Source organism: Labeo rohita, chromosome 16, assembly GCF_022985175.1.
Source record: "Labeo rohita strain BAU-BD-2019 chromosome 16, IGBB_LRoh.1.0, whole genome shotgun sequence".
Classification (NCBI taxonomy): Eukaryota; Metazoa; Chordata; class Actinopteri; order Cypriniformes; family Cyprinidae; genus Labeo; species Labeo rohita.
Window position 1 is genome coordinate 25,078,421 of NC_066884.1, and position 22,797 is coordinate 25,101,217.

General features: G+C 38.2%; 1 protein-coding gene across 1 annotated transcript; it reads right to left on the bottom strand.

The window, feature by feature from the left end:
• Position 1: 1 nt before the first annotated feature.
• On the bottom strand, positions 2 to 20,878 carry si:ch211-257p13.3 (kinesin-like protein KIFC3). Its single transcript, XM_051132024.1, has 20 exons — positions 20,380 to 20,878; positions 20,084 to 20,263; positions 19,624 to 19,720; positions 19,359 to 19,522; positions 17,401 to 17,653; positions 8,751 to 8,923; positions 8,382 to 8,447; positions 8,075 to 8,212; positions 7,567 to 7,764; positions 7,310 to 7,483; positions 6,325 to 6,472; positions 5,256 to 5,386; positions 5,055 to 5,166; positions 4,799 to 4,980; positions 4,570 to 4,674; positions 4,303 to 4,433; positions 3,408 to 3,528; positions 3,194 to 3,323; positions 2,865 to 3,094; positions 2 to 1,018 (listed from the first exon to the last, which is right to left on the bottom strand). Exons 2-20 carry the CDS (start codon positions 20,183 to 20,185, stop codon positions 887 to 889), a joined length of 2,787 nt encoding a protein of 928 aa, XP_050987981.1. The 5' UTR covers positions 20,186 to 20,263; positions 20,380 to 20,878; the 3' UTR covers positions 2 to 886.
• Positions 20,879 to 22,797: the final 1,919 nt, after the last annotated feature.

The window sequence follows — 22,797 nt, forward strand, 5'->3', positions numbered from 1 at the left end:
TACTGATATTGATATGTTGTACGTTTATTACGATATAATAATGAAAGTATATATTAATGTTTAAGAGTAGCATTTTGTTCTTTGTGGTCACTCTCAACTGGGCCAAAACCAAAAAATGAGATGCTCACCACTAAGAGGTGCTATTGCACATAATATGAAGTATAGATACATTCCTTCTTATCTTTAGCAGATGGTTTCTTATCCAAATCCTGGCTTTATTTCCTCCTTCAGTGACAGAGTGGTGCTGTCAAATAACTCAAGAACCATCCAGTTCATGAATCACCATTTCAGGGGGTGAAAATGTGACCTTTCGGTTATTAGCCTGGATCTTGAAACGCTAAGCTACCACCTCCGTCAGAGAAATAAAATCAGCAAAAGCTGATCTCGTGCAATTTGGCTGAACTCACATCCTCTGCACTTAAACAGATTGGCTGGTTCTACACACATAACAATCATGAAAGTCCACACCAACCATACACAAAACTAAACTACATATACCAAATAATTTCAAGGTTTTTGAGTAAATATCAATAGAAACTTCAAGCATTACACAATTAGGATACTGTGGCTTCTTATGTCGTGACTCCACAACAAGATTGACTAAAATATCCTCACCGGTCTTCTCTGTGGAGATTTTTCTGTGATATCTTGAATTTATAGTGAGAGCTTGTCTTGATATTGGTGTTAGTGAACATTGACATGCAGATCAGCTGGTGGAGAAAGCCATTGCTAGCTAGCAGGAAGAAACTGGAACTTTTATGGCATCACAGATGTTCCAGAACTGTAGCCCTTGAGTAGGTTTGGAAAAGTGCAAGGCTTGTCCATCTACACTTGATTTGATGCCATTTCTGGTCCTGTGTTTACTTGTGAGGGTTGATGGTATGCATTAATTTTTGCTTTCGTTATGTCCGCCCGTCTCGATTTTTCGTGCAGCAGGGCCCAGCTCCACCTTACACACTCGCTGAGCAAACTTTAGGGAGCACAGGGTTTCTCCAACATTGCTCTCGAGAGAAGAAACCTAAAGAAGACAAATTATTTTTACATGAGCATTGTTGTTCAGTGGTTTTATTTAAAATTTTACATTACTATGTAGGAGGTTTAAAGGAGAAGTCCACTTCCAAAACAAAGATTCACATATAATGTACTCACCCCCTTGTCATCCAAGATGTTCATGTCTTTCTTCAGTCTTAAAGAAATTGTTTATTGAGAACAATATTTTTTCATATAATGGACTGATATGGTGCCCTGGTTTTGAACCTTTTTAAAATGCAGTTTAAATGCGGCTTCAAACGATCCCAAATGTGGTTGTAAATGATCCCAGCCAAGGAGGAAGGGTCTTGTCTAGCGAAACGATCGGTTATTTTCATTAAAAAAATACAGTTTAAATACTTTTTAATCTCAAACGCTCCTCTTGTCTTGCTCTGCCTGAACTCTGTGTATTCTGCCTCAAGACAGTTAGGCTATGTCGAAAAAATTCCAATCGTATTTTCTCCCTCAACTTCAAAAATCTTTTCAAAATCATCCTACATCATTGCAGAAGTACCGACCCAGTTTTTGCAAAGTGAACATGCAAAGAAGATCAAACACCCTTAACAAAAAAGGTAAAACAGCAATATAGGGTGATTTTGAAGTTGAGGGAGAACATGAGATGGGACTTTTTCGACATACCCTAACTGTCATGAACCGGAAAAAACAGTCCAGGCAGAGTAAGATAAGATGAGCGTTTGACATTAAAAAGTATATAAATTGTATTATTTTTATGAAAATAACCGATCATTGCACTAGATAAGACCCTTCTTTCTTGGCTGGGTTAACAAACATTTGGGATCGTTTGAAGACGCATTTAAACTGAATTTTGGAAATTCAAAATCGGGGCACCATATCAGTCCACTATATGGAGAAAAATGGTCAAATGTTTTCCTCAAAAAACAATTTCTTATGACTAAAGAAAGAAAGACATGAACATCTTGGATGACAAGGTGGGTGAGTACATTATATGTGAATCTTTGTTTTGGAAGTGGACTACTACTTTAATGCTGTGATCCATCTCAGTCTTGGATAACATTCCCATTGACTAATGTTACATGTAGATTGTTCAAGAACTTTGCCAAAGTTAACAAGGTTCAATGGCAAGGTAAGAGTTTTGAGGCATTTATAGCACTGATCTATATAATTACTACCTTTCTGGGTCTTGAACATGGTAGTTGCGTTGCTATGTAGGGTCAAAAGCTCTCAGATTTCATCAAAAATATCTTAATTTGAGTTCTGAAGATGAACAAAGGTCTTAAAAGATTGGAACTATGGTATTAAAACAATACCATAGTGACAAACAACCAGCTTTAAAAGATTAAAAAAAAAAGTTAACTGAAAACAATTTAGTAAGTAATGTTAACATACTAAACATGTATTAGTTCATTTATCATTTATAAATATTTTTGACCTAGATTAATAAGTGCTGCAATACTGTTCAGTATTCAAAATCACATTATTATCTTTCTTTCTTTCTGATTGTTTTCAGATTTCAGACTCAGACAGCCAAATAAAAAGAATTAAATATAAATCTCTCTCTCGGCTGCTTCATATTAGTGGTCGGCGGCGTGGCAGAAACATTCCCTCCATATTATTGGTACTAAAATTAATATAGCAAAACTCTTGCTTCATTCAGATTCAATTAATATTTGATTGTTTGAAATGCAAGTGCATATATTATGTGACCAAAACTAAAATGTTTTTTTGTAGTTATACCACGCATCCCTAATTGTAACGACATGAGGGTGAGTAATTAATGACAGTTTTTGGGTGAACAAACCCATTAAGTGTTACGTTGTTAAATTTGGCTAGTGAGTCTTGATGAATCCTTGTACCTGAACAACCATGGCGGTTTTGTTGCCTTTTCCCAGTGAGTCTTGCAGCAGGTAGGTGAGTCGTGAGTTCCTGAAGGGTATGTGAGTCTGGTGGGCCTTCAAGGCCTGGATCACATCTCCTAGAGCCAACAGTGAGCGGTTGATATTCTGGGCTTCCTTCAGTCTCTCTCCCTCTGCCCCAGACTTCCAAACCCTCTCAGAACCAGCCAGATCCACGAGATTCAGCTTGCCTGCAAAGGAGAGTTCAGGGATTTTGGTCATTCAAGGATAGCGATGAAAACTCTTGCACAACTCAAGCAATCTAAAGATCCAGAATCACTGGCACTGACCGGTGGTTTTGGCTCCACTGGCGAGGTCTGTGCCCAGCACAGTCACAGTGAGCAAAGCATGAGATCGAGAGCTATGCTGGTTCATCTGTGTTCCAAATGTAATCCTGTTTTTTCGAGCAATGGCCAAAATCTGCAAAAAACAGATGATTGGAGAGTATAGGTTTTGTATAGTCAGCATTATTTTGACAGGTGACACTCTTTCTTGGGGACTTACTTTCTTGATATGCTGGAAGCTTTTGACTTCCATGACCCTGAGTCCTGGCACATGGAGCTGACCCGTCCCATCAGGGTTGATCTTGATGTCAAGTTTCTCTCCATCCTTACTGAGCAGATCTCTGATGTAAACAATCAAAAAATGTTAATGATTTATTTGTAAATAATATTAATGATTGTAATAATAGGGTTAGTTCACCCAAAAATGAAAACCCTGTCAATAAACCAAAACTTTGAGACATCAAAAAGTTCATTAAAAGAAAAGGGAGGATGTGTTTGCCAGTAAGGTTTGTTCTTGCACAGCAAGCCTAGATTAAATCTGTCCATAATAAAAAGCCATCATGTCTCTTCAAAAGATTTTTAATTAAATCACTTGATTCATATTTAAGAACTGAAGTATCAATGTTTTGTGGAATAGACTTTCAATGAAAAAGACAGAATCTCTGATGGGTCATAAAATATCTTTATCAGTGTTCTGAAGATTAATGCAAATTTGAGTTTGAAACAACATGAGTGCGAGTAATTTATGACAGAACGTTCATTTTCGGGTGAATTATTTGTTTCAAGTTTCTCATGAACTTCAATTGAATGACAGGTTACTTCATGATCCAAGAGCTTACTTTACTTAGACGCTTCTAACATTATATATATATATATATATATACAGTAGTCAACATTTGAAGTGGATCAAAACCTTTCATCAAAGTTGTCCTAAAACCAAAACAATACCCGTTCTTGTCTTAGGACAATTTTGATGAACTTTTTTGATCCACTTCAAATGTTGACTACTGTATATATATATTTTTTAAATTCCCAACAATTTATTTGACATTCAAAAAGGTTGTAGATGGAAACCACCGTAGATTTTGGCATGATAATGAGGTAAAATGCAATACCTCAGGACCTCGTTGTAAATTTCCACTGAGCTGACACTGACGGTGTATGTCCACATGTCTTTTCTTTCCTCAATCTCATTGAACAGGTGTTTCAGGGCTCGTTGGTTGATGCCAGGGTTCTCAACAGTACCCTGCGTGGACACGGATGGTTAATGAGACCTGACAGTCTTGTTGAATAATTAATGGAAACAGATCATCTGGGTCAAAAGTATGAAACTGAAGCTGTGTGTTATGACAGGTATATAGTTACAGCTCCCTATATGTTACCTCCATAGTATAGGTCTTGCCAGATCCTGTCTGGCCATAAGCAAAGATGCAAACATGATATCCATCTATACAGGATGTGATGAGTGGCTCAATTTCCTGGAACACCTGAGAGATAAAAACCCAGAATGGTCAAAATACATATCAAAACAGTTAGAGTCAGCCATGAAAAAGAGCAATCTGATGATAGCAAGGCAGTTTTTCATGTGAATGTGACTTTTACCCTACTTACCTCTTCTTGAGTGGCCTGAGGGTGAAAGACTTTGTCCAGTTCAAAGTTTTTGGCCTTTCCTTTGCTTAAGACTGTGAGTGCAGATTCGTTATTTGGATCTGTTGTCACCACTATCGCTTGGCCTTCCTCATGCTGATCTTCCTTCAGTACTGGCTTTACACGGCACAGCACACGGATATTACCTGGTGAAATTAAGAAACTTGTTTTAGTTTTTGTGATTTAGACAAAAATATAAAAAATGGTGAATACGGCCTACCTTTAAGCTCAACCAGCTGCTCGTGGTACTTCCTGCGGAGAGCTACCTCTTTTCTGTATTTTTCCAAAAGGTCTTTGTTGGCCTCTGACATCTCATTTAAAGCTGCCATAATCTGTTGTAATATTAAAAAATGATTCATAGTTAACAGCCTATAACAACTACATGTAGTACAAGTTTGTGCAGCAGTAGATGATTACTTACCTGTTTCTTGGCTTCTTTGATAGCTGTTCCATAGAAGTCGGAAAAGTTACGGACCTGGCTGCGAAGGCTGGCATAATCGGCCTTCATGGTGCGTAATGTGGGAGGGAGAGCGCTCAGACGCTTCTGGAGGGCTGGAAATTACACATAAACATGGACTAAGCGGAATACATTTTTGTATTTAAAGAATTAATTCACTCCAAAATGAAAAAAGTCCTGATAATTTACTCCTATGCCATCTAAGATGAAAAGAAATCAAGGTTTTTGAGGAAAACATTCCAGGATTTTTCACCATATAGTGAACTTCAATGGGGACCAATGGGTTAAAAAGTCCAAAATGCAGTTTCAGTGCAGCTTCAAAGGGCTCTACACGATCACAGCCAAGAAATAAGGGTCTTATCTAGTAAAACGTTCAGTCATTTTCGAAATAAATAAAATGTATATACTTTTTAAACAAAAATGCTCATTACGTTGTCATGTTGGAAAGGTCCGACCCAGTGTTTACATACAAAGAAAGTCAAGTGCCTTTTACAAAAAAGGTAAAATAATGATGTCGGATGATTTTGAAATTGGCGGAGAAAATTAGAGTTTTTCGCCCTACCCTACCCTACTTTCCAACGTAATGCGTGAAGTTGTATATGCACATCACAGAGCTACAACCATTTTAAGTTAAGATTAAAAAGTATATACATTTTTTTAAAGAAAAAGGCTGATTGTTTCACTAGATAACACCATTATTCCTTGGCTGGGATCGTGTAGAGCACTTTGAAGCTGCATTGAAACAATTTGGACCTTCAACCAGTTGATCCCCACTGAAGTCCACTATATGGGGAAATCCTGGAACGTTTTCCTCAAAAACCTTAATTTCTTTTTCGACTGAAAACATCTTGGATGACATGGGAGGTGAGTAAATTAACAGGAAATGTTATTTCAGGAGTGAACTAATACTTTAAGATGCATTCATCTACATCTCGGGTGGCCTCAGAGTGAGAAATTTTCATTTTAGTATTATCTGTTCTTTTAAAAAACAGACATGAACCAAAAATTTGTAGTATATATGCAGTAAACTCACTCGTGAACTGATCCTGCAGGCTCTGGAGATGCTCCTGAGAGCAGTTAGCTGCCGCTTTTACAGCCGCTTCTTTCTTTTCTTCAAGATGTCCGATCTCCTTCAGCAGCTCCTCCCTTAATGTCCCAATCTCCCTTTCATATGCAGCGATCTGTGGAGCCATTAGATTTACAGTTGAAGTCAAAAGTTTACATACACCTTGCAGAATCTGCAAAATGTTAATTATTTAACCAAAATGTTTGCGTGAGATCATACAAAATACTTGTTAAATGGTTGTTATTTTTAATTTGGTACTGATCTGAATAAAATATTTTACATTTAAGACGTTTAAGTCCACAATAGAAAATAATAGCTGAATTTATAAAAATGTTTCAGAAGTTTACATACACTTGATTCTTAATACTGTGTTGTTACTTGAATGATCCAAAGTGTTAGTGATAGTTGTTCACGGGTCCCTTTTTTGTCCTGATCAATTAAACTGCCTGCTGTTGCTCAGAAAAATCCTTCAGGTCCCACAAATTATTTGGTTTTTCAGCATTTTTTGTGTATTTGAACTCTTTCCAACAATGACTGTAGTTAGAGATTCATCTTTTCACACTGAGAACAACTGAGGAACTTGTATGCAACTATTACAGAACGTTCAAACACTCACTGATGCTCCAGAACGAAACACAATGCATTAAGAGCTGGGGAGTGAAAACTTTTGAACAGAATGAAGATGTGTGCATTTTTCTTATTTTGCCTAAATATCATTTATTTTTTTCATTTACTACTACCCTTCAGAAGGTACAGAAGATACTTACAAGTTTCCCAGAAGACAAAATAAGTTAAATTTACCCTGATCTTCAAATTCAAAAAGTTTCCACTGTATAATTCATGAGTTTTGTATCTGAGATCCAAACAACAAAGGTTGTTGAGTTCTTTAGCAGGAGTTTTACTGTATGTACGAACACTTAAAAAAAAAAAAAAATGGATGAAGCTTAAAAACCTTGTGTTGCAAATTGCAGCTGACTTCATCTGAATGCCGGATGTTCTCCTCCAACTGTCGGCATCGTTCTCTCTGATTGCTTAGCTTCCCAGAAAGCTGTTCATTCTGTTGTCTGGCTTCAGATAGCTGGCGTAGAGTTGCAGGTGACTCTACCTCCACAGTTTGGGTAACATACTATAAGAATAAAAGTTAATTTTATTATATTTGTTGGGTCTTTTTTTTAAGGGTTTATTTTCATATTCTTGCCTTTTTCTTACTTTAACCACAGGCTCCTTGTTGCGTTCTTTGTCCAATTCGAGCTGCAGCTCTCTCACCCTCTCCTCTCTACTCCTGAGCTCTTCTGCTTTTCTCCAATCGCTTTGCTCCCTCTGGTGCTCCAAACGTGACAGCTGCTCTGCCCGCTGCTGCAGTGAACTCTCCAGCTGCAGAACGCGACTGCGCAGGTTCTCATTTTCCTAGGATAAAACAGTAGACTAATTTGCACATTTCTTCTGTAAATCTGTATGGAACATGCCAAACTCCATATACCAAAAATAATATTTGAAAAAAAATGTGAATCTTCGTAGACTCCCTTCTGAGTCACAAAACTAGGAAAAGCCATAATAAACTAAGAGAATTCCCCCAAATGTTCTCTGAACTAAACACATTTCTCTAGACAAAGAATTTCAAACTGAACAATATTTCTACCGAATTCCCAGCATTACTGGTGTCACAGGAGTTTTGATGTCCGAGATTTACAGTATATGCATTAAAAGACAGTATTACCTTAATAAGCACGGAGCTGGACTGGGATGGGATGACTGACAGCTGCTGCAGAAGACCTTGTGTCACTGTAAGGCTGTGTTTCAAACTTTCGTTCTCTGCTGATAAGCAAAGCACTCGTTTTTCTGAATCTGTTACTCCCTGGTAAAAAACACACACACCAAAAAAGTCACAGCTGACCTGGAAACAAGTATCTGATGAAACAACCCAGATAAACTGTTGGTCATGAATCATTTTGTCTGGCCTGGTTTTTAATGCGCTCAGTTTTAAACGCAGAGCACTGGAACAGATTCTTCTTTTAAAAGCTTACCGATGCAACTCTGAGTTTGGACAGTTCCTCTTCTCTTTCTTCAATACAGCTCTTCAGCTCATCAATCTACAGGGACAAAATCAATGCTGTCAGCTTAGCAAGTCTGGCAAGAAAAATGGGTGAAGGAGATGAAACTGAATGTCAGATGAATGGATTAAATGTGTCAACAGAGTACAACAGAGTTTAATACCTGATTTTGAAAACCCAAAATACTTTCAGGATCATTAGTGGGGTAGACAGAGAGGAATATGTAGAGATGTGATATCGAAAACAATGATTGCGTCAATAGTTGACTGATTAATAAATGCAGTGGGTTGAATGAGCAGATGAACAGATAGAATCAGTGAGGGAAAATATAATGTTCAGCACCTGCTGTTGGAAAGCTTGCACATTAGTATGGCGATCTCGTTCTCTCTGCTCAAGCTGGGAATGAAGCAATCGCAGCTCTCCTCTCAGCTGACTCTTCTCTACTTGCAGCCCGCATAGAGACTGAACCAGCTTATGCAGTCCAACTGGAGATGCTGCAGGAAGCATGCAGTCACCTACACACACAAACATGTCATAGATGTTTAGAGTGGAATTTTAAAAGTACACTGAAAAAAATGGCTTTCAAACTATTTTACTCAGAAATTGCTAGTAAACTTCACAACAAATGACAAAGAAACAGCAAATAACATACTGAATTAAATGGTTATATAGGTCATTGAATTGAAATGAGTGATCATTGGTTTTACTTGATTTACAGCCTTTGTGTAAAAAATAAAAATGGTAAGAAATTACAGTATTACCACATCCTGCCCTAAAATGTAAGTGTATAAATATTGCGTTACTCAGTAATCAATGAGATATCAATAAATCAATTGACAAAACTCTTGATAAATAAAATGACAAAATTAGATGAAAGAACTGAACAATGACAATTTAATGACAAGTGTAGTTAAATTATAAATAATTTTGATATTAAATAATAATTAGATATTAAATTAAATGGTATTTGATTTTAGATAAAACACAGATAAACAAGAAATTAATCAAAACCTCAAATGAAAGCAACCAAAATTATTTAATTCATACTGGCTTTAACTTACCTGATCAATTACATCAATAAAATGGTCATAAATAGAAGAAAAAAGCAATAGATAATTTGAAAATGCAATTATTAAGCACGTCATAACTGCATAAATAAATATCCTATAGTTTATTATTATTTTTTCACCACTTATAAAGTAAATATAGTTTTTTCCAGTTGTTCTGTTTTTAATTGATTGTTAAAATTGGTTGTTTTTAATTTTCTTAATAATCAAATTGCAGACTTGTATCTTTTTATTAACATGAACAATTGACTGTTTAACTGATTTATTGATATCTCAGTTGATTTACAGATTTTCCAAATTATAGTGGCTCTGAACACACAAAAGGGCTTAAATATGAAAGATAAGAACAAATGTAGCTGCAAGCAGCGATTACCGGGGTTCAAGCGCTTAAGGCATTTAAGCATATAAGGAAAAAGACATTGCATATTATTTAGCAAGGCTGTACCCACCTAAGTCAATGATTAAAAAAGCATTTTTTAGCAAATCCAGGTTATTTGCCAAAATATGTTTTTTAAATGTTTATGACTGTTATAGTGCCAGCTGTTGTCAGCTCAGATGTCGCGAGAAAATGACGACCACTATGTTTATTATTACATCCAGCAACACAACACCTCAATCGCTCAATCGGAGATATTCTTGTCTAACTTACATCCCTGCTCCGGCATCAAAACATGGAGGTTGGACTGTTACAGCTGATCTGAGGTAAGACGCTCATGTCAATCAACCATCGTGGGAGGGGCCTCTGTCGGTGTGACGGCACACGAATTGAAAAAGAGGATATTATTTTTACAGAGCTGTTGTCCTATCCCCTTAAATTTTTGCATGCTTCTTTAGAATCGCCTGTCGCATGTGCTCAGCAGGTTTCATGAAGTTTTGAGTTTTCCTTTAGGCTTTATAGGATGTTGGGTCAATTTGGACAGGCCCCTTTTCTAAATGACCCCATCATAACTTCCCAAAGAGTAAATTTAATTTTTTTTTTTAAATAATTATTGGCCTAGAGAGTCCAGAGAGTTGTACTGCAGTGTTTTTTTAGGACTAGTTTGCAAAAGTAGTTGTTATTTATTTATTTATTTTACATCTCAATCATTTAACAAATGATTGGATTTACAGCAGTGGTTCTAAAGGCAAAGTTGTCCGGAATGAAGAGTTCTATCATAATGATGCGAACATCGCACGTATATGCGAAAAGCCGTGCAACATACAATCATTTAAGCCTCTGAAAAATCGGCCTCTATTACCTAAATTTATATGTAAAATTATACTGTGTCTAACAGGTGCTCAAAATTTGTTGGCCAATGTTTTTTGAGATACGCAGATGTCCACTTGTAGGACCATGTTGATAGGACAAATGGTTGCGCAGTTATAGTGAATTTTATGGATTTTTTTCCCCCTTATAGCGCCATCAATTTGCCAAGCTCTACGATTTTTTTCCACGATATTCACTCTCTAGAGAATCTTTCTGCACTGGTTTGGTTCTGATCGGGCGAAAAGCCTAGGACTTGTTCGCAAAAGTAGATTTTTCCAAAAATTTCGCCAGGCTCATGATCAAATCTAAGGCATGAACTGTGTCTAGCATCAGCCAAGAATTCCAGTGACATAAGACACTTGAGCCTGTGACTGATGGATTAGGAGTTATGAGCGATTTCATACTTTTCATCATTGTAGAGCCCCCGTCAGGCTGATTGGGGCAAGCCTTGGTCACATTGTCGGCAGTGTGAGTACTACCATCCCTCCAAGTTTCAAGTCTCTATGACTTACGGTTTGGTCTGCACAATCAGTTTTACATGGATATTGTTGATCCATAACAATTCTAACAACTACAATAGAGTTTCAGTGCTACGTGCTTGAACCCCTAAATACCCACATTTTTAGTGTTTTATGAATGTGTTTTATGTAGATTACCCAGGATCCTACTTTATAACGACATCACAAAGAAAATTGGAAAACTGAAGTTGTAAAACGTTGTAAACTCTTGAGGAAAACTGCCTAGTAATATCACGTTTCTCATCTAGAGTTGTGCAAGCTGTTCTTGGGTTTGCCAAGATATAAAATCAAAGCCCAAGAATTTAATGTAAATGAAAACATTTTTCATCTGACTCCTTTGCTATTCACATTAATTTTATTTCAATTTATTCCAGTCGTTTGCTTTCAATTAAACCTTGCGTTTAGCCAACCTCAATAACCCGAGTTTTGAACTCAAAGACCCATGCAACGTGCCTGGCAGCCTAACTGCTCTGCAACATTTTATTTAGATTCCCGCCGTTAATTATTGATATGCCGAGTCAGAGATTCAGTCCCTTCCTGTGCTGTGTACTAATTACTGAAGGAGGCGGCATCAGATCTGCACTGTCAGTCTCTCAGTGGGAACGAGTGGATTGGTGGGAAGGATGAATGGATACTCGCTCACGGGGACGCCACTGCAAACGTGATGTCGAACAAACGTGATGGAGGAACAGCCTCAAGCATAAAATGCTAAATAAATATTATACAACCTTCTACTCGATTCTGATTGATTTCTGTTGTCAAATAATTTGTACAGTAAACATTAAACTTCATAACTGATTGCAAATAACCAGCACCAATTTCCTAGCTGTGCTACTGTAGGTTCATGAGTCTCTTTCTTGTTACAGTTTCTTCTGCTGAACACAAATTTCAGCTCAATTGAAGTTCAGCTCTGCTAGTGTTTGTAAGTGCACTTGCATTTGTAAGAGAAGCAGCTCTCACAATGTTTTATTCATCTCTGTGAGCCACAGAGAAACAAGCCAAGAGCATGCAGACATGTGCCAGCCGTGCAGATGGGTATTTTTACTACATGGCTAATAAAAAATATTGAGCTGTCAGGAGCAACAAACACATGCATTCCCATATGACATTAAGCCATCTGATTAACATGAATCAAATCTGTGTTTCAAGTGGCTAATGGACAAATATCTGCAGATATGTGAGTATCATGACAAAATCGGCAAGGTTTCTGGTTTTAGGATAGCCCAGTTAGCCCTGATGTAAGATAACAATACACCGTATGGTTGTGTAGTCTTTCTCCGTTGATGAAAAAACAGTTTTTGCAAACAACATTTATATTCAGTTTTTAATATATTTCATTATAAAATACTAGATATTTTACCAGTGCATGATTATTTTTATTTTTTTTGGGAGAGATTTTAAAACCATTAAACGGGCTATTTTCTCTACCAGCTTCCTCTCAAGTCACAGCTGAGGATAATTGCTAGTGAAGGGTTTATCATGATATAATTATGCAGAACTCAAAAGTATGAGGAGGAAATGAGAGCAAAGGTTTGACGAAAACACTGAGAGGCAATCAAAATCAGTCTGATTTTAAAGAGGCTGGGCATTTAAAGGGGTCATCGGTTGCCCATTTTCCACAAGTTGATATGATTCTTTAGGGTCTTAATGAAAAGTCTATAATATACTTTGGTTAAAAATTCTCAATGGTTGGGTAAAACAACACCCTTTTTACCTTCCAAAATGAGCTCTGCAAAAATCAACCCATTCTGAGGGATTGTTCCTTTAAATTAAATGAGCTCTGCTCGCCCCGCCCCTCTCTTCTCTCTGTGGAGAGACGAGCCTGTTTACTTTAGCCGCATTTAGCTGCGTTTAGCCGCTAAACTTGCTAACTAGCACGTTATTAGTAAAAGGCGATCGCAAAGATTCATAAAAAAAACTTATACTCACTTTTGCTGCAAGTGAAGCTGAATCACGAATGATTTGCAGGAGCATAGGCAGATTTATGTAACGTTAGATCGGGATCCGCTTTCCTTTTACAAACAAATGTAATCCACTGCATCTTCAGCGGCTCAGATGTCGGGAGAAAATGACGACCACTATGTTCATTATTACATCCAGCAACACAACACCTCAATCGCTCAATCGGAGATATTCTTGTCTAACTTACATCCCTGCTCCGGCATCAAAACATGGAGGTTGGACTGTTACAGCTGATCTGAGGTAAGACGCTCATGTCAATCAACCATCGTGGGAGGGGCCTCTGTCGGTGTGACGGCACACGAATTGAAAAAGGGGATATTATTTTTACAGATTATTTTCCCGGTTCAAGACAGTTAGGGTATGTCGAAAAACTCCCATCTCATTGTCTCAAAACTCCAAAACTGTCCTACATCACTGCAGAAGTACCGATCCAGTGTTTACAAAGTGAACGTGCAAAGAAGATCAAACGCCCTTTACAAAAACGGAAAAACAGCAATGTAGGACAATTTTGAAGTTGGAGAAGAAAATAAGATGGGAGTTTTTCGACATACCCTAACTGTCTTGAACTGGAATACACACAGTTCATGCAAAGCTAGACAAGATGAGCATTTGAGGTTAAAAATATATAAATTGCATTTTTTTTTAGAACATAACCAATCGTTTTGCTAGATAAGACCCTTATTCCTTGACCGGGATCTTTTAGAGCTCTTTGAAGCTGCATTTAAACAGCATTTTGTAAGTTCAAACTCGTGGGCACCATAGAAGTCCACTATATGGAGTGAAATCCTAAAATGTTTTCCTCAAAAAGCATAACTTCTTTACGACTGAAGAATGACATGAACATTTTGGATGACAAGGGGTTGAGTAAATTATCTGCAAATTTTTGTTCTTGAAACTTCTCCTGTAAAGCAGGAGACAGCATGAACGCAGGGCTAATAAACAACATTTTTGATGTGGATGCTAATACATGCCATAAAATGCCATAAAATACACTGCTCAAAAAAATAAAGGGAACACTTAAACAACACAATGTAACTCCAAGTCAATCACACTTCTGTGAAATCAAACTGCCCACTTAGGAAGCAACACTGATTGACAATCAATTTCACATGCTGTTGTGCAAATGGAACAGACAACAGGTGGAAATTATAGGCAATTAGCAAGACACCCCCAATAAAGGAGTGGTTCTGCAGGTGGTGACCACAGACCACTTCTCAGTTCCTATGCTTTCTGGCTGATGTTTTGGTCACTTTTGAATGCTGGCGGTGCTTTCACTCTAGTGGTAGCATGAGACAGAGTCTACAACCCACACAAGTGGCTCAGGTAGTGCAGCTCATCCAGGATGGCACATCAATGCGAGCTGTGGCAAGAAGGTTTGCTGTGTCTGTCAGCGTAGTGTCCAGAGCATGGAGGCGCTACCAGGAGACAGGCCAGTACATTAGGAGACGTGAAGGAGGCCGTAGGAGGGCAACAACCCAGCAGCAGGACCGCTACCTCCGCCTTTGTGCAAGGAGGAACAGGAGGAGCATTGCCAGAGCCCTGCAAAATGACCTCCAGCAGGCCACAAATGTGCATGTGTCTGCTCAAACGGTCAGAAACAGACTCCATGAGAGTGGTATGAGGGCCCGACGTCCACAGGTGGGGGTTGTGCTTACAGCCCAACACCGTGCAGGACGTTTGGCATTTGCCAGAGAACACCAAGATTGGCAAATTCGCCACTGGCGCCCTGTGCTCTTCACAGATGAAAGCAGGTTCACACTGAGCATGTGACAGACGTGACAGACGTGACAGAGTCTGGAGATGCCGTGGAGAACGTTCTACTGCCTGCAACATCCTCCAGCATGACAGGTTTGGCAGTGGGTCAGTAATGGTGTGGGGTGGCATTTCTTTGGAGAGCTGCACAGCCCTCCATGTGCTCGCCAGAGGTAGCCTGACTGCCATTAGGTACCGAGATGAGATCCTCAGACCCCTTGTGAGACCATATGCCGGTGCGGTTGGCCCTGGGTTCCTCCTAAGACAATGCTAGACCTCATGTGGCTGGAGTGTGTCAGCAGTTTCTGCAAGATGAAGGCATTGATGCTATGGACTGGCCCGCCCGTTCCCCAGACCGGAATCCAATTTAGCACATCTGGGACATCATGTCTCGCTCCATCCACCAACGCCACGTTGCACCACAGACTGTCCAGGAGTTGGCGGATGCTTTAGTCCAGGTCTGGGAGGAGATCCCTCAGGAGACCATCCGCCACCTCATCAGGAGCATGCCCAGGCATTGTAGGGAGGTCATACAGGCACGTGGAGGCCCCACACTCCTGAGCCTCATTTTGACTTGTTTTAAGGACATTACATCAAAGTTGGATCAGCCTGTAGTGTGTTTTTCCACTTCAATTTTGAGTGTGACTCCAAATCCAGACCTCCATGGGTTAATAAATTTGATTTTCATTGATAATTTTTGTGTGATTTTGTTGTCAGCACATTCAACTATGTAAAGAAAGTATTTAATACGAATATTTCATTCATTCAGATCTAGGATGTGTTATTTTAGTGTTCCCTTTATTTTTTTGAGCAGTGTAGTTGTCAACGAGTTTGGAGTTTTCGAATTGCTACTTCTGGGAGGCCAGATGCACAACTGCAATTATAGGCGCCAATTTATGTTTCTGCCAGTGCCAACCCTGTTTACAAAAAGCACTTATTCGTGTATACAAAGTTTGAGGGCACACATGTAATATCTCAGCGAGCGCAGAGCCATGATCACTATATATATAAGAGAGCCCTTTCGTATTACAAAAATGCACTCTCGACTTTTGCCATTAACGTAACACCAAAAACTGCCCCAAATGAACTATAAATATGAGAATAAAGTCCTAAAATTCATGTCTTATTGGTTAAAACGAACGGAGACTATCTCATGTTTTCCGGGATCGGCGCCTATGACTGCTATGAAGATAAACAAGCTTTTGCCAGTATCTTAGACCTCCTTTAAAACACCTCTTGGCTTTATATAGCTCAGTAATCCTGATGGCATTAAGGATCATGTGCATCTACTGAACTACAAAGACAAGTACATCTGACATTGAATTAGTGCAAGAGACATCCACTTTAAACAACCACAATATTTAATAGTGAGTCTGGCTGACAGCAAACCTGTTGTAAGAGTTGACAGAGAAACATCTGGTGATGTCTGAGGAGAAACAGACCACCAGAGAGTCCAGATACCCGACGTAGCTCTGAGGTCACTGCCAGATGCAGTTTCTAAAACCATCAGCCTGCTATTTTTAGCACTTTTCTCCAGTGTTCTCATTTAAAGTACAATTTTTAGCTGTCCACATGATGTGAACGGGTCCTTGTGTCTTTCACCACTGACGTCAAGCTACAAGGTTCAGAACCCAACAAAAACATGACAACAAAAATTACATCACCTAGGGCTGGATTCACAAAACAGACCTGATAATAAACTTCTTCTGATATTTTCAAAAAATATATAACATATATTCCAAAAAAACACTTTTTTAAAGACTTTATTTGTAAAGTCTACTCCAGCTCAAAAGGTAGAGAATGGCAAAAAACTCCATCTTATTTTCTCCTACAACTTTCATTCGTTTGTAGTTTTTGCAGATTTTGACTTACTTGCACTTTGTTAAAACACTGGGTCTGTAGTTCCGCGTGACCTTTTGACGTGATTCAACAGTACGTAGTGTTGTGAACGCGCATCTCAGAGCCTGTGCTACACTTTTTGTGCTTAAAAAGTATACAAATTTTTATTTTTAGAAAAAAAAGACTGATCGTTTCGCTAGATAAGACCCTTCTTTCTCAGCTGGGATCGTTTAGAGCCTTTTGAAGCTGCATTTAAACTACATTTTGGAAGTTCAAAATTGGGGGCACAATTTAAGTCCATTATATGAAGAAAAATCCTGAAATGTTTTCCTCAAAAACCATAATTTCTGTACAACTGAAAACAGAAAGACATGAACATCTTGGATGACAAGGGGGTGAGTAAATTATTTGTAAATTGTTGTTCTGGAAGTGGACTTCTCATTCAAAGCCTGATACCCTCAGACCAAACAGCAGGTACAGTAACAGATTTAGCATCCTCCAACATATCAATATCGAGGTAATATCATCTAATATTAAACTCATTGTTATTCACAGCTAAAATCTTCACACTGAGATTCTGTTATTTCGTTAGGTTCAAAAGGTCTCACCCTCATTTTCAGGCGATGGGCTCTGTTGCTGAGCAATCACTTCCTCCAGGCTGTTAATCACACTGTTCTTGTCTCTGAGGCGTTGGCGGTAGGAGGCACGCAGGGCCTTCATTTTCCGCCGGTGCTGGACGCGGTGTCTGCGCAGCTGCAGACGGTACTGATCCGCCTGCTGCTGCAGCTGTTGCAGGTGGGAATATTGCTCCAGGAAACTCAGGAGGTGTGACATCACAGACAGCAACGGAGACTCTGTGACCTGGAAAATACACAGTTGATACAATACACATTCAATATACAGTATAAATTGTATTTTCATGTTCAACTACAGTAGATACAGTAGATACCAGACTGGTACAAATTTTGTCGTCACAATGCTGGGCTGTTTAGTATGTTTCTATATGGCATAAAATATTTTAAAACAATGAAACTTATTTTCAGGTTGTTTCAGGCAACATTTCTCATTTTCATTCAGTTCAACTTTGTGTACACTGCCATTCAAAAGTTTGGGATCAGTAAGATTTTTTATGTTTTTTAAAGAATTCTCTTATGCTCATCAAGGCTGCATTTACTTGATCAAAAATACAGAAAAGACAGTAATATTGTGAAATATTATTACAGTTATAACAATGGTCTTCTATTTTAATATATTTTAAAATGTAATTTATTCCTGTGATGCAAAGCTGAATTTCATCAGCCATTACTTAGTTTTCCTTTTTCCTTTTATTATCAATGCTGGTAACAGTTGTGCTGCTCAATATTTTTTGAAACCTGTGATTCTTTTTTTCAGGATTCTTTGATGAATAAAATGTTAAAAAGCATTTATTCAAAATAGAAATCTTTTCTAACAATATAATTCTTTTGATCAGTTTACCACATCCTTGCTGAATAAAAGTTTTAATTTCCTTCAAAGAAAGAAAGAATAAAAATTTACTGACCACAAACCTTTAAATGATAGTTTACATTGTTAGAAAAGATTTATATTTTAAATAAATGCTGTTCTTTTTACGTTTTATTTATTACAGAATCCTATAAAAACATATATTTATATTAAAATATATATACATTTGCAGCGCAACTGTTCAACATTGATAATAAATCAGCATGTTAGAATGATTTCTGAAATATCATATGACACTGAAGACTAGAGTAATGGCTGATGAAAATTCAGCTTTACATCACAGAAATAAATGACATTTTCAAATATATTCACATAGAAAACAGTTATTTTAGACTGAAATAATATTTCACAATATTACAGTTCTTTTATGGATTTTTGATCAAATAAAAATGCCTTAATGAACATTACAAATTTTGATCCCAAACTGATTTTGATCACCTAAACTTTTGAATGGCAATGTACTGAAACTAAAAAACTAAAATAAAATAATAAAAACTATATAGACAATTTAAAATAATAATAAAAATATATAATACAATTGCTAAGACATTAAAATTAAAATATAAACAGAAAATATATTTAAAAATGTAATTAAAAAACTATAAACTATAACAACCTATAACAGAATTAAAACTATAATAGAATCTCAGTGATATTGATGCTAAAATAACATTTCTTGGTGGTTACCCATCCAAAGACACCAAATAAGAACACCTTATTGGAATTCTGGGTAATGAAAATGAGGCTGTAAGGGATGTACAATACATTCAATGTTCTCATTTTAATTAATGAAAAATTAAATATGTCATCTACCCTGACTAAGGTCTAATGACTTTATGACTTTATCAAATTTGCTTATTTTGAAAAACAATAGCACTCTTCTCAGCAAACCACAAAATTTGAGTTATGATTCATAATCACAGAACAAACTGTGCATTCTAAAATGTGTGCCCAGTTAAATACATAGATTTAGTGGTCAATTCAAATATCGCAAACAACCACTTCACCAAATCACCACCACTATGAAATGAGGCAAATGTGTTTGTAGTTAGAAGGTCTTCACCTTTTCGTTTGGCTCTGCTGGAGAATTAGTAGCTCTTCTCTTTTCTGCCTCTTGCTTAAAAGACAGGAAAGCTGTTAATGGTGTTTTGGCAGGTAATCCATGAGCTTCATCAAACTCATCATCTTCATCACTAAGGGACGTCCCGTCACTATCACTGCTGCTGCCTGCAATTTAAAAGGCAATGGTTGCTACCGATTACATGAAGCAGCACTTTATTTTATTTAGAACATCATGTAACAAAACAACATTATGGAAACATTCTTACTGGAATCACTTAGACTTGCACACCCTCTTTTGCCCAACCTGGGGGTGTGGCTACCCTTCCCCTTGCTCTCTGTTTCCATGGAAACATGGCCAGGCTCCTGTCAGTTACGGAGGAAGACGAATGTGATTATTGGAAGGTGTTAAAGCCACCAGTGAGGACATAAGATACGTGACTGTGCATGTGTGCATTATCGAATTATCACCTCAGTGAAATTGCCACTAGTTTCTATATTGCCTGTTATGTAGAATATATAATATTTTATAAAAAATGTTTTATTTTAATAAATATTTCAATTTATTTTATAAACATTTAATTATTTTTTACCTAAATAAATGTCAAATTAATATTTTTTTAAAAAAATCAAATCATTCCTTTTTTCTACCTGCACACATTTTATGCAGACAATGGGGAATGCATATATTAGCATGTCTATCGGCGTGTCTGCTGCGGCCACACATACCTCCGGGGATTCTCCGCACGCCCCCTCGAGCGCTGCCTCCTCCTCCTCCTTTTTGAAAACGGTGTAGAAAATGTACACCAGCAGAGAATAGAAGGCATACATGTTTCTAAGGTGCGGAAACAACGACAGCGGCTGGAAATAAATGCTTTGGCTTCACAGCATCCCTCTGCTCTTCTCACACTGCAATGCAATCAGACAAGTGTTACTAAACCGTTGCAAATCCAGTCTGGATGACATTCCCATTGTCATCAAGCTCGGTACAAAGATGCTATTCCCAGTGTTTTGCAGAGTCTTACCATCGGCTAAGGTTGATCCTTAACACTGCAGTCACTGCATTCTCAATCTTCAGCTTTGAAGCTCTACATAGTGATCCTGCAGGAGCGTTTGTGCCTATTCACCGGTGTTTCTGGGATTTGGATGGCAACACCAGCTTGACTCTGCACATCTGTCCAACCTGCTATTCCTGGCTGCCTTTTTCCCCTCCTTCTTCTCCTCCTCTCAATATCCATCTCTCTCCTCCCCCTTCCTCTCTCTCCTTCCTCAGCAGTTTGAGAGCGCTCAGTGCAGAGGTGCCGTGCACTGCAGTGGTGGGGTGAAACTAATGGAGATTGATGAGCGAGGGAGAACAGGAAGTCAGGTGCTCAACAAAGCACTCTGATATTGCTATATTCAAAGTGACAACCATAGAGAAGGATGATTCATGAAGAACCAAAAGTGTTTGTTCCTTACTTGGTGTATATGAATTTCTTCTTTCAGACAAATACAAAACGGAGTTATATTAAAAAATAATCTATCTTTTCCAAGCTTTATAATGGCAGGGAATGGGTGTTGAGATTTTGAAGTCAAATAAAGTGCATCCATCCATCATAAAACGGCTCTGGGGGGTTAACATAGCCTTCAAAAGTGAACTGATGTGTTTGTGTAAAAAAAATACCCATTTTTAAAACTTTATAAACTGAAATGAACGTAGAAAACAAAATCCTGGTTATGAATAGAAGTACAAAACGAGGATTTGTAAAGAAGAATGTGGGAGGAGCTTATGCAACGTCTACGCCCTACGTCATCTGCTGGAGCGCTTGGTCTCTTGTGTACTTTACTGGACTTCAAAATCTCAACACCTATTCACTGCCATTATAAAGTTTGGAGAAGCCAGGACATTTTAAAATATTACTCTAATAGTATTTGTTTGAAAGAAAAAAGTCATATACACCTAGGATGGCTTGAGTGTGAGTAATTCATGTGGTCATTTTCATTTTTGGGTGAATTATCCATTTAAAGAGCACGAAATAGTGCTACGTTTACATTGTTGTTGCAGGATATTTCTTAGTCCATGGGTTAAAGCAATCTTCCTGGATTGCGATTTTGAGGGAGGGGAAAGGAGGAAAGGGGTTAACTGACAGACCTGGCAACCCTGATAACAGTGAAAGGCAAGCCCATAGAAACCAGTGTTGCCAAGTCTGCAGTTTTCCCATAGAATTGGGGTACCTTAACACTGTTTCTGTGGGTTAAATCCACCCCAATAATGTCATATTTAGCCCCTGAAATGTGAATTTACCAGGGGAACCCTTGGTAAACACAATTTTTAACGGGGGACCCTGTGATTGGGCTAGTTTTGAGTAGCAATTGGGCAGGTTTCGTTGTGAAAACCTGGCAACCCTGATAGAAATGGCCACTAACAACTAACATGTAAATACATATCTATGGTTCTAGATGGATGCTACTGTAGGTGATTGCTTGGATGTTCAAAAATGGTTGCTAGGTGTTTGTTACAGTATTCCAGTCGGTTCCAAGATGTTTGCTAAAATGTTCTAGATGGACACTACTGTTGGTGATTGCTTGGATGTTCTGGATGGGCTAGTTACTTAGTAGAGTATTCTAGATGGCTGCTAGGGTGTTCTTAACGGTTGCTTTGTGTTTGCTATGGTATTCTAACTAATTAATAGTTGTTATCTAGGCTGTTCTGGATAGTTGCTAGGGGATACAGGGGTTGGACAGTTAAACTAAAACACCTGGTTTTAGACAATAATTAGTATGGGCCTCCTTTCGCAGTCAATACAGCATCATTTTATCTTGGGAATGACAAATAAGTCCTGCACAGTAGTCAGAGGGATTTTGAGCCATTCCTCTTGTAGAACAGAGGCCAGGTCACTACGTGATGCTGGTGTAGGACAACGTTTCCTGACTCGCTTCTGCAAAACACCACAAAGTGGCTCAAAAATATTCAGATCCAGTGACTGTGCAGGCCATGGGAGATGTTCAACTTCACTTTCATGTTCATCAAACCACTCTGTCACCAGTCTTGCTGTATGTATTGGTGCATTATCATCCTGATACATGGCACCACCTTCAAAGTACAATGTTTGAACCACTTGGTGCACAGTCAACCCTCACACTCTGCTCTTACTGGTGGAATCTGCAATCAGTGAAGATAGGTCACCAGGCTACGCAAACATAGCCATGAAACCTCCAACACTGTATTGGTCAGTGTTTCAGTTTCATTGTCCAACCCCTGTAGGGGTTTGCTTGGGTGTTTTGGATGGTTGCTTGGAGTTTGTTAGGATGTGCGAAATCAGGGGTGTCCAAAGAGAGTCCTAGAGAGTTTAGCTCCAACTTGCTTCAACACACCTGCATGGAAGTTTCTGGAATGCCTAGTAAGAGCTTGATTAGTTGCTTCAGATGTGTTTAATTAGGGTTGGAGCTAAACTCTGCAGGCC